General features: G+C 45.1%; 1 protein-coding gene and 1 long non-coding RNA gene across 2 annotated transcripts; one reads left to right on the top strand and one right to left on the bottom strand.

Annotated features, from left to right (window-relative positions):
* The first annotated feature begins 451 nt into the window (after positions 1-451).
* ube2kb (ubiquitin-conjugating enzyme E2Kb (UBC1 homolog, yeast)) lies at positions 452-11265 on the top strand. The gene is given in 7 exon segments (XM_064334972.1): positions 452-668; positions 5772-5880; positions 6510-6568; positions 6707-6789; positions 7278-7377; positions 7754-7882; positions 8174-11265. Coding segments are annotated over 7 exon segments (618 nt in total). The 5' UTR covers positions 452-605; the 3' UTR covers positions 8249-11265.
* A 1376-nt stretch (positions 11266-12641) lies between these two features.
* LOC135254640 (uncharacterized) lies at positions 12642-15483 on the bottom strand. The gene is made up of 2 exons (XR_010329939.1): positions 15033-15483; positions 12642-14748 (listed from the first exon to the last, which is right to left on the bottom strand). It is a non-coding gene; the product is annotated as an uncharacterized LOC135254640 (long non-coding RNA).
* Between the last annotated feature and the right edge of the window lies 1 nt (position 15484).

Raw genomic sequence — 15484 nt, 5'->3', positions numbered from 1 at the left:
CTCGATTACAATGGAAATTCTATACAGTGGTTACTGAGTCATGTCCAAATGCAGGCAAAAGTTATTCAGACAAATTGGAACGTGATTCAAATCACGATTGCAACGAATGTGACTACTAGAAACAAAACAAAACGATGGCCTGATGAAATAGAAATGCACAAATAATACGAAATTATATAGGCTATACAAATACAGCGAGTCAGTACATTGCGAGAAACAAACTTTAATACAAATACACGGATTACTGAAGCCTTTATGTGGAAGACAAAACACATGGCAATATTATTATAGAACAGCACGGTATTGAGGATAATAAATCACAATGCAGCTGTTCTGCAAAATAAAACAAATAGCTTTACTGGCGTGCAACAATTTTCTAAGTATCATTTCCCCATACAGCACGATGTGGATGCTTTGAAGACCGCCATTTATATTTGAGGGGGGGGGGGGGGGTCTGTGTTTTTGTTGTAAAAAAAAAAAAAAAAAAAAAGGTGAAAAAGGAGGAGAGCGAGAGAGTGTGCGGGATCCGAGTCTGAAGCTGAGCGAAGCTACAGCCGAGGCAGGCCTGATTCAGGAAACAGCAACAGACCGGGGACGGCAAAATCATGGCCAACATCGCAGTCCAGAGGATCAAACGGGAGTTCAAAGAGGTTCTAAAAAGCGAAGAGGTTTGCCATTTTATTCCCCTTACAGGCGATGTTGTAATGCAGTGTTAGTAATCCAGCATCATGCAACGTTAGCAAGCTAATGTTAGCTTGCTAACTTGGCAAACTGCGGTCGTTGGGGATTTTTAAATAGGCTATTTAGCTAACGTTAGCTAAGAGAAGCTAGCAGGCTAGGTTAGCCATAACGTCAACCAGAAGCACTGAAGGCCCACGGGACGGAGAGGTAATGTCATCTCGACCGTGGTTAGGCAAGTTCCTATTCTTGGTGTGGAGGGGTACATGCAGTTGTGCAGGAAATACCGAGGATTGCGATAGTAGTTAGGCCGGGACAAGGTATTTCGATCGCAGGCACAAGTCATTTTGTGAGATTGGCAATGCGATGTTAGTTAGCTAGCAGTGCCAGCTGGACCCAGCTTCGTATCTTACGAACTTGGCAAGCTACGACTCTTGACAGTTTAACGACAAAGTGGAGGCTGAGTAGCTCGAACCGGTGGCTACGGCTAGCACAGAACCACTGTCGTTAGCTACAGGTCTTTTTCAGGTGACTGTTTTGTAACTGGCTGGCTGATTGCTTGCTGTCATGCTAGCCTATTTGGATATGTCAGTCTTTTTCTAAAGGTAAAGCGTCATTTTGAAAAAGTAAATCAATTGCTCTTGCTGCTACAATGGTGGGTAACGCCAATCACCTCGCCAGCAAATCGTGACAGTCAACCAAGCTAGAAAATATTGGCTAGCACGCTACTCAGCCAGATAGATGGCTGATATTGTACGGTGGCTTGGGAACGAACGTTAATGGTACCAAATCTACTGGCTAGCTAAACCGTGTCAAAGATCAATATATCTAAATAATTGTTGGTGGTTCGCTAAACAAGTATTCAAACAATTGCCCCATTACAACATATTTCAGTATGAGCTGTTTGAGAACTAGCTGTCACCTGAGCACGATTAAGCCAGTTTGACAGCTTGCTAGCTGACTAGCCAACGTTATACTCCAGATGTTTGATGTCAATGTATGTTCAGTAACTGACGGCTGTCCATAATGCTTTTTAAACTAGATTATTAAACCGCTTACTAGCAAGCAGTGGTTGGGCACTGGGCCGTGGTCAGTTCTGAACTTTGCGTCAAATACATCAAGCAGCATGTAGAAATAAGTATGATGGCTAAACCTGAGCCAGTTAGACTGCAGCGAATTAGTTGGAAGAAATCGGTAGTAGCAGTAGTAGTCTTCATAGCATAACTTTGCTGTTACCTGTACTAAAGAATTATTATTATTTTATTTTAAGTGGCAGTGCAGTGGTTAGATAACCGCCTTTCTTTAGTTTTAACGCGCGGGTATAGCCGTTTTACCCGAATGCATGTAAAGTACTCTTTCACTGCATCTCTAAATGTACAAGTCTAGTTACTGTCCTTGGTTGTTTACACGGATTATAAGGACCTGATTCTTTTGGGTCCAAGTTCTCAGAATATGGAAATATTTGGATGCTTCATGTGTATCACATTGTTTGAAGGGTTTGGAATATGCAAAGCACTTCATTGTCAGTTCTACATGTAGTCTGAGGTTTCTGCAGAAAGTGGTGTCTAGTGTGCTTTCTCCAAATTGCTATCTTCTGCGGTATTCATCAGTTGAAGAAGATTTACGGTAGCAGTGGTTTAATTGATAGGCTGTCCAATTGCATATCGCTCAATGGCTTTTAAAAAAAAATATATAACCTTATATTTTTGGATAGTGGGAGGACCAAGCACAAGTGTCATGCGTTACTGGATAAACCAAGCGTCAACTACAGTGTAGGATTTTCAAAGGAATCTTGGTTAACATCTGAGACGGTGACGACTGATGGCCCCTTGATGTACTTGTGAAATTCACCTGATGCTGTTGTAGAAGTGTGAACTGTGGTTCATGAGGAGAGTGTGTGGACATTGAAATGGTGGAATGGAACTGCAGAGCCATCTTGCTTGTAGTGTGAATGCAACTCGCATAGGATTCCAGCAGCTTGGGTGCTGTATAGAGGTCCGTGGAATCCAAGCCCTTTTGTGACATGAGCTGCTTTTCAGAGTCTGTATTTGCCCCGTACAGGTGGCTAGCCTCAATGGAAAGTCCCTCGTCTAGTAGGCATGGTAGGATTGTGCTGTAGCGTTAGTGTAATGGGTGAAATGATGATTTAATTGACTTCTGAGTGTCTGTGATGTGTGTGTGTGTGTCCCTCTTTGACGGGGTGTGTGTAACCACATCTAGGCCAGCAGTGGTGACCGCATTCTGTCTCGCCGTCTCTCGTAAATTTATCTGAAAACGGCAGACACTCATTCAGCTTGGCTTTTCATTGGAAGCTACGAAGTGTATCAATTTTTTTCTTCCGTGTTGTGGGAAACCCAAATTAACATTTTGTAAAACCTGATAGGAGTTGGACTGGGATTATTTAGAAGTGGTGAGGGCTGTCCATTATTGTTCAGCATGTAAGGCAGGAATATCATCATTCAGATCAAGGAGAATGAGGTGTTTGGAAGAGAATGCTACTGTACAAAGTTATGCATTTTTATTCAGTACCCAGTATACATGGAATGTATGCATTTATGAAAAAAAAAAGTTGTGAAAGAAATGAGAAATGTATTCCTTTTATATTTGCGTTTTTACGTTTTAACGGAAAGAGTTTGAAAGTTTGGCCCATGTAATTCCTGACCTGTTTGCTCAAATCGCTTTTCCAGTGCTGAACACATGATGGAGTCTGTAATAACACATTGGTAAATGCCCCGAAAAGGAGAGGGCTCTCACACAGTACATTACAGGGATGTAAGCTGTGATCCTGAGATGGATGGTTTGGCATAAGCCCTCCTCTCAACCTCACCTGACAACAGCATAATTGTTTACACTTCATTTTTTAATTTTCCTTTTTTATTCTCGCCCATTTGCAAGTCACGCTAGTGTATGTTTTTGTGGCCTAGACACAGCAGAAGACGCCAGTAAAAAGGGAAATGAGTATGATTAAGATAAAAAGAAAGACCGCAACAATACTGAAAGCAGGCGATGAAAGTGGAACATGACGAGCAGCCAGAAGATGTGTTGAACAAGGAATTTCGTTGTTTATTTTACATGGTGGGTGAGCTAAATGAACCGAAGCACTTGGCCCATTGTGAATACAGTTTTGAATACAGAAATGTCACCACTTTACTCGAAAGAATGAGTACAATGTTGATTTAGTAGGAAAAGGGATGTACGTGCACGTGTATATTAATTTGAGTATGCCTGTTTACACGTTCATCAAGCAACAGTAAGAATTGACAGCAACAGTTATTATAATGCATGGATTTACAGTCGGTGCAACAGTTTGTTGCTGAGAATGGACATTTTATGCGGTCTCTAGATTTAAATTCAATTCGGTGTTTACACGGAAACAGTAGACGTCTCAGTGAAGGCTGAGTGCACACCAGCTGGGCTCTGTTCCGCCTGTTGGAGCTAAGCATTAGTGCAGGTTGTGCCGCAGGAGTCTGGGAATGCAAGGTGAAGGAGAAGTTGCATTTTACAGTGTACGTGTAGCATGTTTTTAGGCTCTGTGCATAACACTGGCAGTTGGTGTCTCCAGGCATTTCCTGTCTGCTGTAACCAGCCTCCAATGAATATTAGACTAACGAGTGTACTGGTGATGTTATTACTATTATTATTATTATTTTGCAGCGCATGTGTGGAAGGTGGTGCATATGAGTAAACTGAACTTTTTCTTTTGATTTGACTCTTCTGTATGTTTTTCTTGCCATCTTTTTGAAAATGTTAAAGGTGTGACTATTTCTGGCTTTACAGGCTGCATTTAAGCCCCATGTTAACTTCAGGATGCCATCCTTCCATGAAGCGTTCCACCGCTAGTTTTTCTGTTCCGTTCACTTGAAATCCAGCTCGTTTTCTTCAGCAGGAATTTAATTAGCACAATATTCATTTTGGCATCCAGTCATAGGAAGGCGAGTTATTATACCGTGACCTTCTCTCCGTCAGAGTGGAATTATACTGGACCGTGTCGTTCTACCAGTCGGTAACGATCTAAAACTCTGGGAATTTGTTATGGATTCCACACGCATTGATTTGTAAATACTGATTTTTTTTCTTCATAATACTCTGCACACTGCTATCTAGTTTGCCTCTTTTCGTTCTCATTACTATTTTATCCTTTCTTTCTCCTGCACTGACTCTCTTGGGGGTTTGAAATGTGCTGCTGCTACGGTCTCGCACTGGTTAATCGGATCACCGTGCGCGGGTTGAGTTCATTTCCCAATGGCGGTGTGTTAAATCTGGCGGTTCTGCGTGTGAAGATCTCTTACGAAACAGTTTGAGCGCTTTAAGACATTCTGATATGAGGGTCCCCCAATTCGGAATGGCCTGTGTGCCTGTGTCTGTGGCTGTGTGTTTGCATTCTTGCTCATTGCGGTAGCCTCCTCTGTCAGGTGAAGAGAACGCTGACTCCGAAACGGTTGTGCCAGCTCGCTGCCTCTTTTCACTCCACCAGTCAAGCTGGCAGAGACACACATTTATCTTGTGCAGGCAGACCGTGAGCACCTGGTTCACCAGAGGGGGGCGCTGGTGAGCAGTGAGACACGCTGCTGACTGAGGTCCCTCCTTCCTCGGGCAACGCTGCACCCCTTTTACGCCATTTCGGCTCTGCTCCGCGGGGCTGCCGGCCAGAGCTGGCAGTGCCTCCCAGTGATGGCAGACTGTGCTCTCAGACACTGCATTAATGCCATCGCAGGATGAGCCCCGGCCTCTCCTGCTTGCCTGTTTGGAGATCTCCTTAGCAATTCCTCTAAATCAAATGGTGCACCTCCACACAGGTAGCAAATGAATGTATAACACTTTGATGTAAATTACCGGTAGATTTTATTGTACGAGCAGCACTTTTTCAAAAGAAAAGTTTATCGAATAAAAATGAGTACGTGCTTGCGTACACTGTTATGTCATTGATTGTGTTGTGTTCGTGAAATTTCCCAGCAGATCGGCTGTTTCCGTGGGCCATTTGTAATGCGTAACTATGAAAGCGGAGCGTCGTTTCTGAAATGGCGGTTTCCCTGGAGAGCCGCGGCTCCACTGACTCTGCTCGGCTCTTTCCTTCCTCTCTTTCTTTCCGACAGACGAGCAAAAATCAGATAAAGGTGGACCTGGTAGACGAGAATTTCACAGAGCTGAAGGGGGAGATAGCGGACCCAGACACCCGCGAGTGAGGACCCCCGCCCGCCCCAGGTCTGGTAATGGCTGTGGGGCACCATCGCACGTCAGACACGGGCGGACCAGGATTTCACCAAGCTCCTCCCCCCACTTGTTTGACGGACAGCGACGGGGGGCCACTTTTACCCAACCTCGGTTAATGGAGCCCCATTTCAGGAAAAACATGCCTTCATCTGCAAAATGCTTGCAATATGCAAAGCAGACCACACATTTATAATTCAGTCTCCTTTAGTTGCCTTTAGTAAAAAACAAAAAAATAATAATAATTTGTTTCTTTTTGATCGCAGCCTAAATGGATTACGTGATCCTCTGTGTGGTTGTCCCCCCGGGTTGTTTTTGTCTAGGGGGAGGCATATATATTTTCATATATTGATTGTTTAATTTTGGTGAGATATAACAGCTGCAGAAAGTGTGCTTTACAGAATCGTAAATTGCAGCTTGCTTGCTGGAAAGATTTCTTTGTGCTGAATTCACAAGGCAGAACTCAGTAGAGAGCAAGTTGAAAGTATAATGGCATATGAAGAATTCACAGAGCATATCTCCGCATTTCAAAAAAAGGAGTCGGTTATTATGGAACGGGACTGGAAAAGTGGCATTCAAGGAACCTTTTTGCTGCATCGTGTAATATTTATTTCTTTTTGCAGGTGGCAGATATCAACTAGAAATAAAGATTCCTGAAACATATCCATTTAACCCTCCAAAGGTATGGCATAAATGGCTTTTTCGAAGGTGTCATTGAAAGACTAGATTTAGCAGTAAGTGGATACACACTTAAGTGAAGCATGTCTATCTGGTTGACGTTCAGACACCCCCCCCCCCTCAAAATCTGTCTCTCTTTCAGGTGCGTTTTATTACAAAGATATGGCACCCAAACATCAGCTCGGTCACTGGGGCGATATGCTTGGACATTCTTAAAGATCAGTGGTGAGTGGGGTCCACCAGTAAAATTAATCTCAGTGCTTGTCAAGGTGGGACGCTGGAGGATCACTGTAAATTGGGTGCCAACTTTACAAGTGCTGTTCCAGTCCATATATGCAAGGTTTTAGAGGGCAAGTTATCTGATTATGCTAGATATCAGGGGGCCAGTTTTTCAAATCTGTTAGATATCAGATGTTGAGTTATCTGAATGTGCTAGGTATCAGGTAGTGAGTTATCCAAATGGTGCTGGTTATCAGGGGCCAGTTATGCAAATATTCTAGATATCAGAAGGCAAGTACTGTTAATAAACTAAATATCATGAGGCCAGTTATCCTAATATTCTAGATATCAGGAGGCCAGTTATCCTAATACTCTAGATATCAGAAGGCCAGTACTCTTAATAAACTAAATATCAGGAGGCCAGTTATCCTAATACTCTAGTCACCAGTGCGCCGCACTGAGACTGAATCTGTCCTTCTGGCCCCGCCCCCCAGGGCAGCCGCCATGACGCTGCGCACGGTGCTGCTATCGCTACAGGCTCTGCTGGCGGCAGCGGAGCCAGACGACCCTCAGGACGCAGTCGTGGCGAATCAGGTGCGAGGAACGCTTGGCCTCACTCTTAACGTGCGATGCAGCGAATTATTTTTTGTCTAATGAGTGCGGGCTCGTGTGAGCGTGCGGGTGAACGTGTGTGTGTGTGTGAGTGTGAGGAGGCGTACCCGTGCCTTTGGGCCTCTCCGATTTTTGTCCCAGTCCTGTGAATACATTGACTGCATTTGAACACGCAACACCTGTAGTGTATTTTCATATACATTGTTCAGTATTGTTAGAGTGTGATAAATAAACTGGGGTCCATGTCGGTGTCCTTAAAGTAAAAAGCGTACGTACAGATTTGTTGCGTATGAGTGCTGTTTGCACACTGACCTGTTTGCGCGTGCTGCTTCTGCCTGCTCTCGCCTCTCCGCTCCAGTACAAGCAGAACCCAGAGATGTTCAAACAGACGGCCCGACTGTGGGCGCACGTGTACGCGGGCGCGCCCGTCTCCAGTCCCGAATACACCCGCAAAATAGACAAACTGTGCGCCATGGGCTTCGACAAAGTGAGTGCGTCCGTTCCCCCACACCGCACCGCACGCACGCACGCACACACACACACACACACACACACACACACACGCGCATGCACGCACACACACACACACACGCACAGACACGCGCATGCACGCACACACACACACACACACACACACATGCACGCACATGGGATATGTGGGCCAGGCATGTTACTCTGAGTGGATGGGGATGGTTCTTTTTGGGAGGTGTGTTCTGGGACGATGCAGAGCACGTGTGCGGCCGTGGTAACCCCCGCTGTCTCCCCTCTCTCTCCCCAGAACGCAGTAATAGTGGCCTTGTCTTCGAAATCGTGGGACGTGGAGACGGCGACAGAGCTGCTGCTTAGCAACTGAGTCCACCCTCCGAGGCTGCGTCACTAGGCTTGAACACTCCACCCAAATCACCGCCCCAGTCCACATGCCCCCCCCCCCCCCCCCCCCCCCCAATTCTATCTCTTTCATTTCGGCCAAATTCTCACCCCCCCCCCCCCCCCCCCAATACTACTTTTCCTCCCGACTACAGTTCAGTACCTGTAGTGCAGTCCCGGCCCTCCTCCAGCACCTCCATTTTACCTCCAGATTTATGGTTCTTACTTTTTTAAAGAATACATATACGTTCCCTTTTAAAAAAAAAAAAAAAACAGCGAATGAAACGCATCCGATACGATCCTGAAAATTGAGACTGGGGTGTGAAAATGTTTTTGAAGCACCCAAAAAAGTTCATCTGTAAATAAAGGTATTAAAGTCTGTGTAAATTAAAAAAAAGAAAATACATGGGGAAAATACTTTCTTTCGTAATATTGTAAAATCACCTTGAATCTGAGCTGTGCTTATGAATGATGATAATGATGAAGAAAACGTGGCCTATAGGTTTATTTTTGACAAATGTATAATGGCAAATGCTGTCAGGTCCTGTGAAAGGTTTCCGGAAGTTTCTTTGTTTTTTGGCTGTGGAGCTGTACGGTGTACACTCATTGGGTTAAATTGGGCCTGTGTGCCGTTGGTCGGGGGGTCATGGGGTCGGCGGGGGGGGGGGGGTCAGCTCGGCTGTACGTGTGGCGCTCACCAGTGCTCTCGCCTCAACACCTGCATGGCAGGTTCTGGCTCTGCTGGTCAAGAACAGGAAGAGGTTTTCACCCCCCGCTACTCTCGGACGACATTGTCCGTTTTGAAAAACTTGAGTTTTCCTGAACAAGGGAGAAAATCACTGATATCATACTCGTTTGTACCAACACACGCAAACTCAAACCTCATCGATCCGCTGGGCCAGATGACGTGCTGGAAGAGAAGGCCGTATGTATTAATGCTATGTTTGTATTACGGATTCCCCTCTTCCCATTGCACCACTTGTACAGGTATACAGGTTGGATTGTACAGTATTATTAGTCATTTAAATGCCTTTTTTTTCTTTCTTGAAATTCAGTGAATCATAAAACGAAGAGTGGAACTCTTCGTATACTCTTCATATCCTGTTTGCAGTTTCTTTTCCCTCACCTCTCAACCCCCCCCCCATCCCCCCCACAAAGTACCCTTGCTTCCTCCCTCCCTTTCCGGTTGCCGTAGAAACGTCGACCCCCTCGCCCCGTGCGCCGATTGTTCCCGTGCTCGTGTCTCTTGTGGATCGACGGCAGCGGGGGCTCGAGTGGACCGCGGGGCTGTGATCCACTCGGGGGCTAAAAATAACAAAAGGCCTCTGAACGACAAGCCGAGCTCGCGGCCCCGAACACAGGACCCTGTTCCGTGGGGTTGGCCCCCAGCCTTTCCAGGCCCTGCAGTTTGGCCTGCGGGACGGGGGGGCGGGGGGCGGGGGGCACTGTGCCATCCCAGTCAGACCCAGAGAGGAGTGGCTTCAGCTTAAATTTACTCCCCAGTCCCAGCGTTCAGTACCCTGAGGCGCTAGCTTGTCCATCCGACGGAAAGCGTAAAATGTCACCGTTGCGGAGCACGGCGGAGTTTTTAGAGGAGTAGTTTTTTTTGGTTGTTTTTTTTTGGCTGCTCGGGGGTTCGTATTCGTCACTGATGGGGATGTGCTGAATCAGGGATTAGCGCTTAGCCTTTCTGCTTCCCTCCGCAACCGTTCCGGCTTCCCGCCCGCCAGCACGGGGCTGCGTGGCGACCGCGCTCCCAGAGGGTCTCGTTAAGAAGCCTCCGTTCGCTCTCACTAAATTCTGACACCGTCGTAGAAGAGTAATAAAAGTTACTGCATGGGTTCTCGGTTTTAAGTGAAACGCTCTTTACTCCAAACTTTTAACTGATGTGACTTTTTAAACTTTATCCGCAATTCTGAGGTTGGAAAGTCATTACCATTAATGAAACCATGCCACACTTTCTTTATTTTTTTTGCTGAAGATGAAGGACAGCACACTTGGTGGTACTGTTGAATCGGACCCAAGTATCTTATTGGCCTCATGGTCCCAACAACAGCTGCAGTAAATGTTACTCATGTAACCAGTTATCATACAGGTACAATCCTCATTCCTGATCCAAACTGTTAAACAGTCTGTTCCAGAATAGGGTTAGGGTTTTATTTTTTTAATTTACATAACTGGTAATTATGGAAAATAAAATTCAAAAGGGGTAAACCATATTCAACTGGGTCTGTTAGTCAACCTCATTCTTTCTGTGGTGAATAAGTGCTACTTATTAAACACACCCAAGGCGAAAAGTTTTTTTTTTTTACTGTATATAAAGCTATGCCATTTGCTATGGGTACAGCATTCTTGATTTTTAAATGTTATGCTGTAGCTGATACTACTTCTGATAGGCTTCTTCACTGCACTGGGAGAAAACAGATTGCTTTTGTTGTTTTTGTTACCGATTGTATTAGATTTAAAAAATGAGCTCGCTGTCAGAAGCAGCAAGGTAGCAGAGTACTGTATGTTCATAGTGAGCTACTAGACCATCTTCCTGCCGTTCACAAAAAAGGAAAAAAAGCTTTAGGCCGAGACTCATTCCAGCTTGCATTGCAGTTTTTCCAGAATTTTGAATAACTTAAAAAAGAAAAAAAAGAAAAATGCATTACTGGTTGATCTTGGCAACCGCAGAACTCGTGCAATTGAAGAGTAACCAATTAGAAAGGGGCAAGCTGACACTGTGGCTCCAGATGGCTTTGTCCATGTCCCACACTCCAGACGATGGACAGAATTACACTCTTCCCCCTTACACTGTGCCCGCCCAACCCCCACCCCCCCCTGAGTTCAACAGCGGGGCTTCGTTGAGGGTTCAAACCCGAACCTCTCCCCATCATCTTGTACATACAGCAGTGGTTTTTCATGTTTAAAAAAAAAAAAAAACAGCTAACATCTTAGAATGCACCATTGATGGCTGAACTTTTTTTGTAAAAAAAAAAAAAATGAAAAAGAAAAAAAGAATGGATTTTCTTCCTGTCTTCCTCCTCTTTCACTACATTCAATACTGCACGAAAAGTAGGGTTTTACGTTCATTTTCCCGCCTGGACTTAAGTTTACACCTTTGCCGATCTTTTGTCCCCTTCCTCCCCCTTTCTCTATTCTACATCTTCTGATGAGCCGTACACAGCATGGTTATTTATTGTCAAACTGTCATATTTCTTTTATTAAAAAAAAACATGGAAAATGAAAATAAAGCGGATGTGGTTGTCAGTGTGTTTTCGGAACAGCAGTGGAAGCCGCACTGGACTTGCCCTTCAGTTTTAGACGATCCACTCAATTTAGTCCCACATGCCGTGTTGTATTTCTCATGCATGGCTTTTCCAGGAACTCCAAGGACAATTACATTTTAAGGACCTTATTTGTAAACAAATGATGTTAATAGGGCCTTCACTTTCAGGTAGTAAATATTCTGCTCTTACACTGTAGCTAGTATTGCAAGAAGATTGTTTGGGGAAAAACATCACCCTTAAAAAATTCCGTTTGACTTCTTGTTGTACGTGACGCCTTGCTATGGACACTGGAGAATTTAAATACTTGCATCGTTACCTTCAATCACTCAAAGTCCAAGCACTATGAAGACCTTATATTCCCCATTCAAAATCAAGCACTTTTAAGGTTCTGTCAGTATTAGGAATTTTAGTATGGTAAATATCGGCTTGGGCAAAATCTTCAATTCCACTCAGTTCTTTTACCCCTACAGTGTTCCTGCTGGAATTGTAATAACCCCAGACAGAACAACTAATGCATACTGCTTACTTACACAACACTCTTTAAATAGACCTGGAATCCATGGTCATTTTGGTTACTAAAAAATGACTGCAGATTTCAGACGTGTGTGTAAAACGATCAACTAAATGAGTTTAAGCCCAAGATTTAATGATAAAAACAGGCCAAGCATCTCAATTCATAATCCTCTAGATCAAGGGTTCCAAAAAATTCCCAGCCCATGACGAGTGAATAAATTTCATTTTACAACGGGTTAACGTGGAAATAATGTCTTAACGTATATCAGGGCAACTGCATGCACAGTGTAACCAGTGTAATAAGTTTCATTTGTCTGCCATAAATATCATTGGAGTGTTTTGTGCAGCTATACACTGTTTTATTCCACATGTACCCCGTGAACCATTTCAACACACCAATGGGTCACGATCCACAGTATGGGGACCACTGCTCTAGAGCGAATCTACTGTAGCCCTCTACACCATCTGAAACAATCCAAGGGTCCCTGCTCACACTGTGATTAAATGCATAAATAATGCTTAAATCAATCCTAAATGTGTTGTGTATGCATCAGCAGGTGAAAGCAGCACTAAGGCGGGCCAGGAAAGCACAAGTTCACGTCTAAAAGCATTTATTTTCTGCAAAAAGGGAAACAAAAACATATCGAAATTAAATATGATCATGTGTAAAACAGCCAAATACATCTACACACACAAAAAAAAGGAACAACTTGAATCGATGCAACATATGCAATTTCACTAAAAATGAACAAAAACGGGAAAGAAAAGTTCAAATGTCTTAAAAAACATTTTTCCAATCCTTAAAAATGCCAACAGTCCTGAACTGTTTTTAAACCTGTCAAATATGAGTGGCAGTCTAAAATCCGTCCTTTTAAAATATTTATCGAAAATCTTTTTTTTTTTTTTTTTTTCAGCATAATAGATAACTGTGGTAATTAATAACCCTCCCCCCTCTGGGAAGGAGGTGGGGGGGGTAGACATTTCTTTTTGTACACTTCCTCTTCATTACAAAAATGTAAAATCTGCACTATGTTAATAAAGGCCTCTGAAAAGGAAACTTAATAGAAAGGAAGAATAACCTGCTGGAGGAAGTTCCCCCCCATTTTCCCCAGTCGATTGCAATGTAGGTGAAGAGCTAATTGCATTGAACACAAGGGAGGATCCCGCTGGGCAGACTGACAGCAGATCAGACAGGATCGAGAAGGAGCCACCGATGTAGAAGAGCAAACAGACAGACGTCTGCAAATCGAGAGTCTCTCTCCACCCCGTTTCCTGAAAAGGCTTTTTGTCCCTCTGCCCCTTCCATAAACAGGTAAAACCATGGGGTGAGTGAGTACACACACATTTTGGGTGGTCCGAGATAACAGATTTTTTTATAAAAAGCAGTCAATCAATCTGGGTGAGCCGGTGTCTGGAGGGTGGGACAGTTTCTTGTCCGTTTGGCTGGGTTTCTGGATGGATCAGGGGGCTAAGTCAGCGCATTCGATCACATGCTCGAGCAGGCCAGTATTTTACCAGGCAGAGACTGGAAGGTTGCCCTACGACAGGGTGAACTGCTTTGCACCATAGAGCCCAGTGTGCTAAAACACAGCCCTGTGCACGTACCCGCACACGTACCAAACGCACATATCCAACACACGCACCCGCACACGTACCAAACACACGTATCCAACACACGTACCCGCACACGTTCAAAACACATGTACCCAACACCCGCACACATACCAAACACATGTACCCAACACCCGCACACATACCAAACACACGTACCCAACACACGCACCCGCACACATACCAAACACATGTTCCCAACACCCGCACACATTCCAAACACACGTACCCAACACACGCACCTGAACACATACCAAACACACGTATCTAACCCATGCACACGAACCGCACACATACCAAACACACGTATCAAACACACGCACCCACACCCATACAAGTACCCAACAGCCGTACCCTCACACACAACCACACCCACACCCAACACACGTACCCGCAACCGTACCCAACGCACGGACCCAAACCCATATCCGTACCAAACACACATACCCGAATACGTACCCAACACACATACTAGTATTTGGCTTCACGTTCTTTCGGAAATTCACTGATGGCTCAGATGCTCAGTTTACCATTATGTAAACTGCTATTTACAAATGCAAATAATAACATAAAAAAATAAATGGTAACCACAATAATACGTCCCCTTAAACATTTTCAGACAGAAAACCAAATCTGAGATTGAATAAGTAACTTTAAACCGGATTAAAACTGTGATAAGCAATTCATTTGAGGCCAATATTTTAAAAATCCATTTAAACCTTTAGGCGAACCACTCCAAATGCTCTCCCCTGTGCGCCCATTCTCCTCTGCTGAAGGCAGCTTACATCATGAGTAGGGGGTTTGAAGGAAGTGTGTGTGTGTGTATGTATGTGTAGTGTGTGTGTGTGTGTGTGTAGTCTGCGTGCATATGTGTAGGTACGCGTATGTGTGTGTGTATTGTGGATTGTGTGTATGTGTGTGTGTGTGTGTGTGTGTATTGTGTGTACGTCCCGTGTACATGCGATCCTTGTGGGGACCAGAAGCGCTCTGCAGTCTGAGGGGGGTGCTGTGTTCCTGCAGCGGCGGGGTTTGGTTAGAGTAGCACACAGTCCTCTCATCGTCTGGCTCTCGGCGTCCATTTCCTCTTTACCTGAATGTGACACGGAGGGGAGAGAAGCACTCGGATCAGCCCCCGAGAGGAACAGCATGAGCCTGAGCGAGAACAACTGCGGAACCTGCAGCTGTGTTCAGTAATGATATCATGGGCCCTTTAACTGGTCTGTCAGTAGCTGATACCCAGTAAGCATGAATGACACACATTCAGGGCCCTCAACACACACACACAAACACACACACATACAAATACGTGCACACATATGCACACAAATTCACACACACACACACACACTCCCTCTCTTTCTCTGGTCTGTGCACCTGTACAGTGTCTGTGCTGTGCCTGCCCTGCGAGCGCTCTCTCTCTCTCTCTGTCCCTCTCTCTCTCGCTCTCTGTCTGCCCTCGCTCCCCGGGCTGGAGTCCAGCTCCCGCTCCGTGTCCCCGTCGCTGCCCAGGACGCGCCAGCTGCCACAGGACGCAAAAGGACTCGGATGCTAGCCGTTACCACGGAGACGGCGCTCGCGCTCGAGATGCCGACGGGCCGACAGTGTCGCCACAAAACCACCCGCTCCGCTCCATTCAGCTCATCGCATCACATCGCAACACAGGCAATTAAAGCGTCCGAGATTAGCCAAGTAGGGAAACAGCCTCACACGCATCCGGTGACAAACTTCTCTCAGCTAAACACATCGTCCTTCAGATGAGAAACTACACTTCAGAACAAAATGGACGTGGCTGGGATGCCAGATCGCTCTCCTCCCTCCCCCTCAAA

Source organism: Anguilla rostrata, chromosome 5, assembly GCF_018555375.3.
Source record: "Anguilla rostrata isolate EN2019 chromosome 5, ASM1855537v3, whole genome shotgun sequence".
Classification (NCBI taxonomy): Eukaryota; Metazoa; Chordata; class Actinopteri; order Anguilliformes; family Anguillidae; genus Anguilla; species Anguilla rostrata.
The sequence above is the reverse complement of the archived record's forward strand: the minus strand, read 5'-3'. Positions and strand labels throughout refer to the sequence as shown.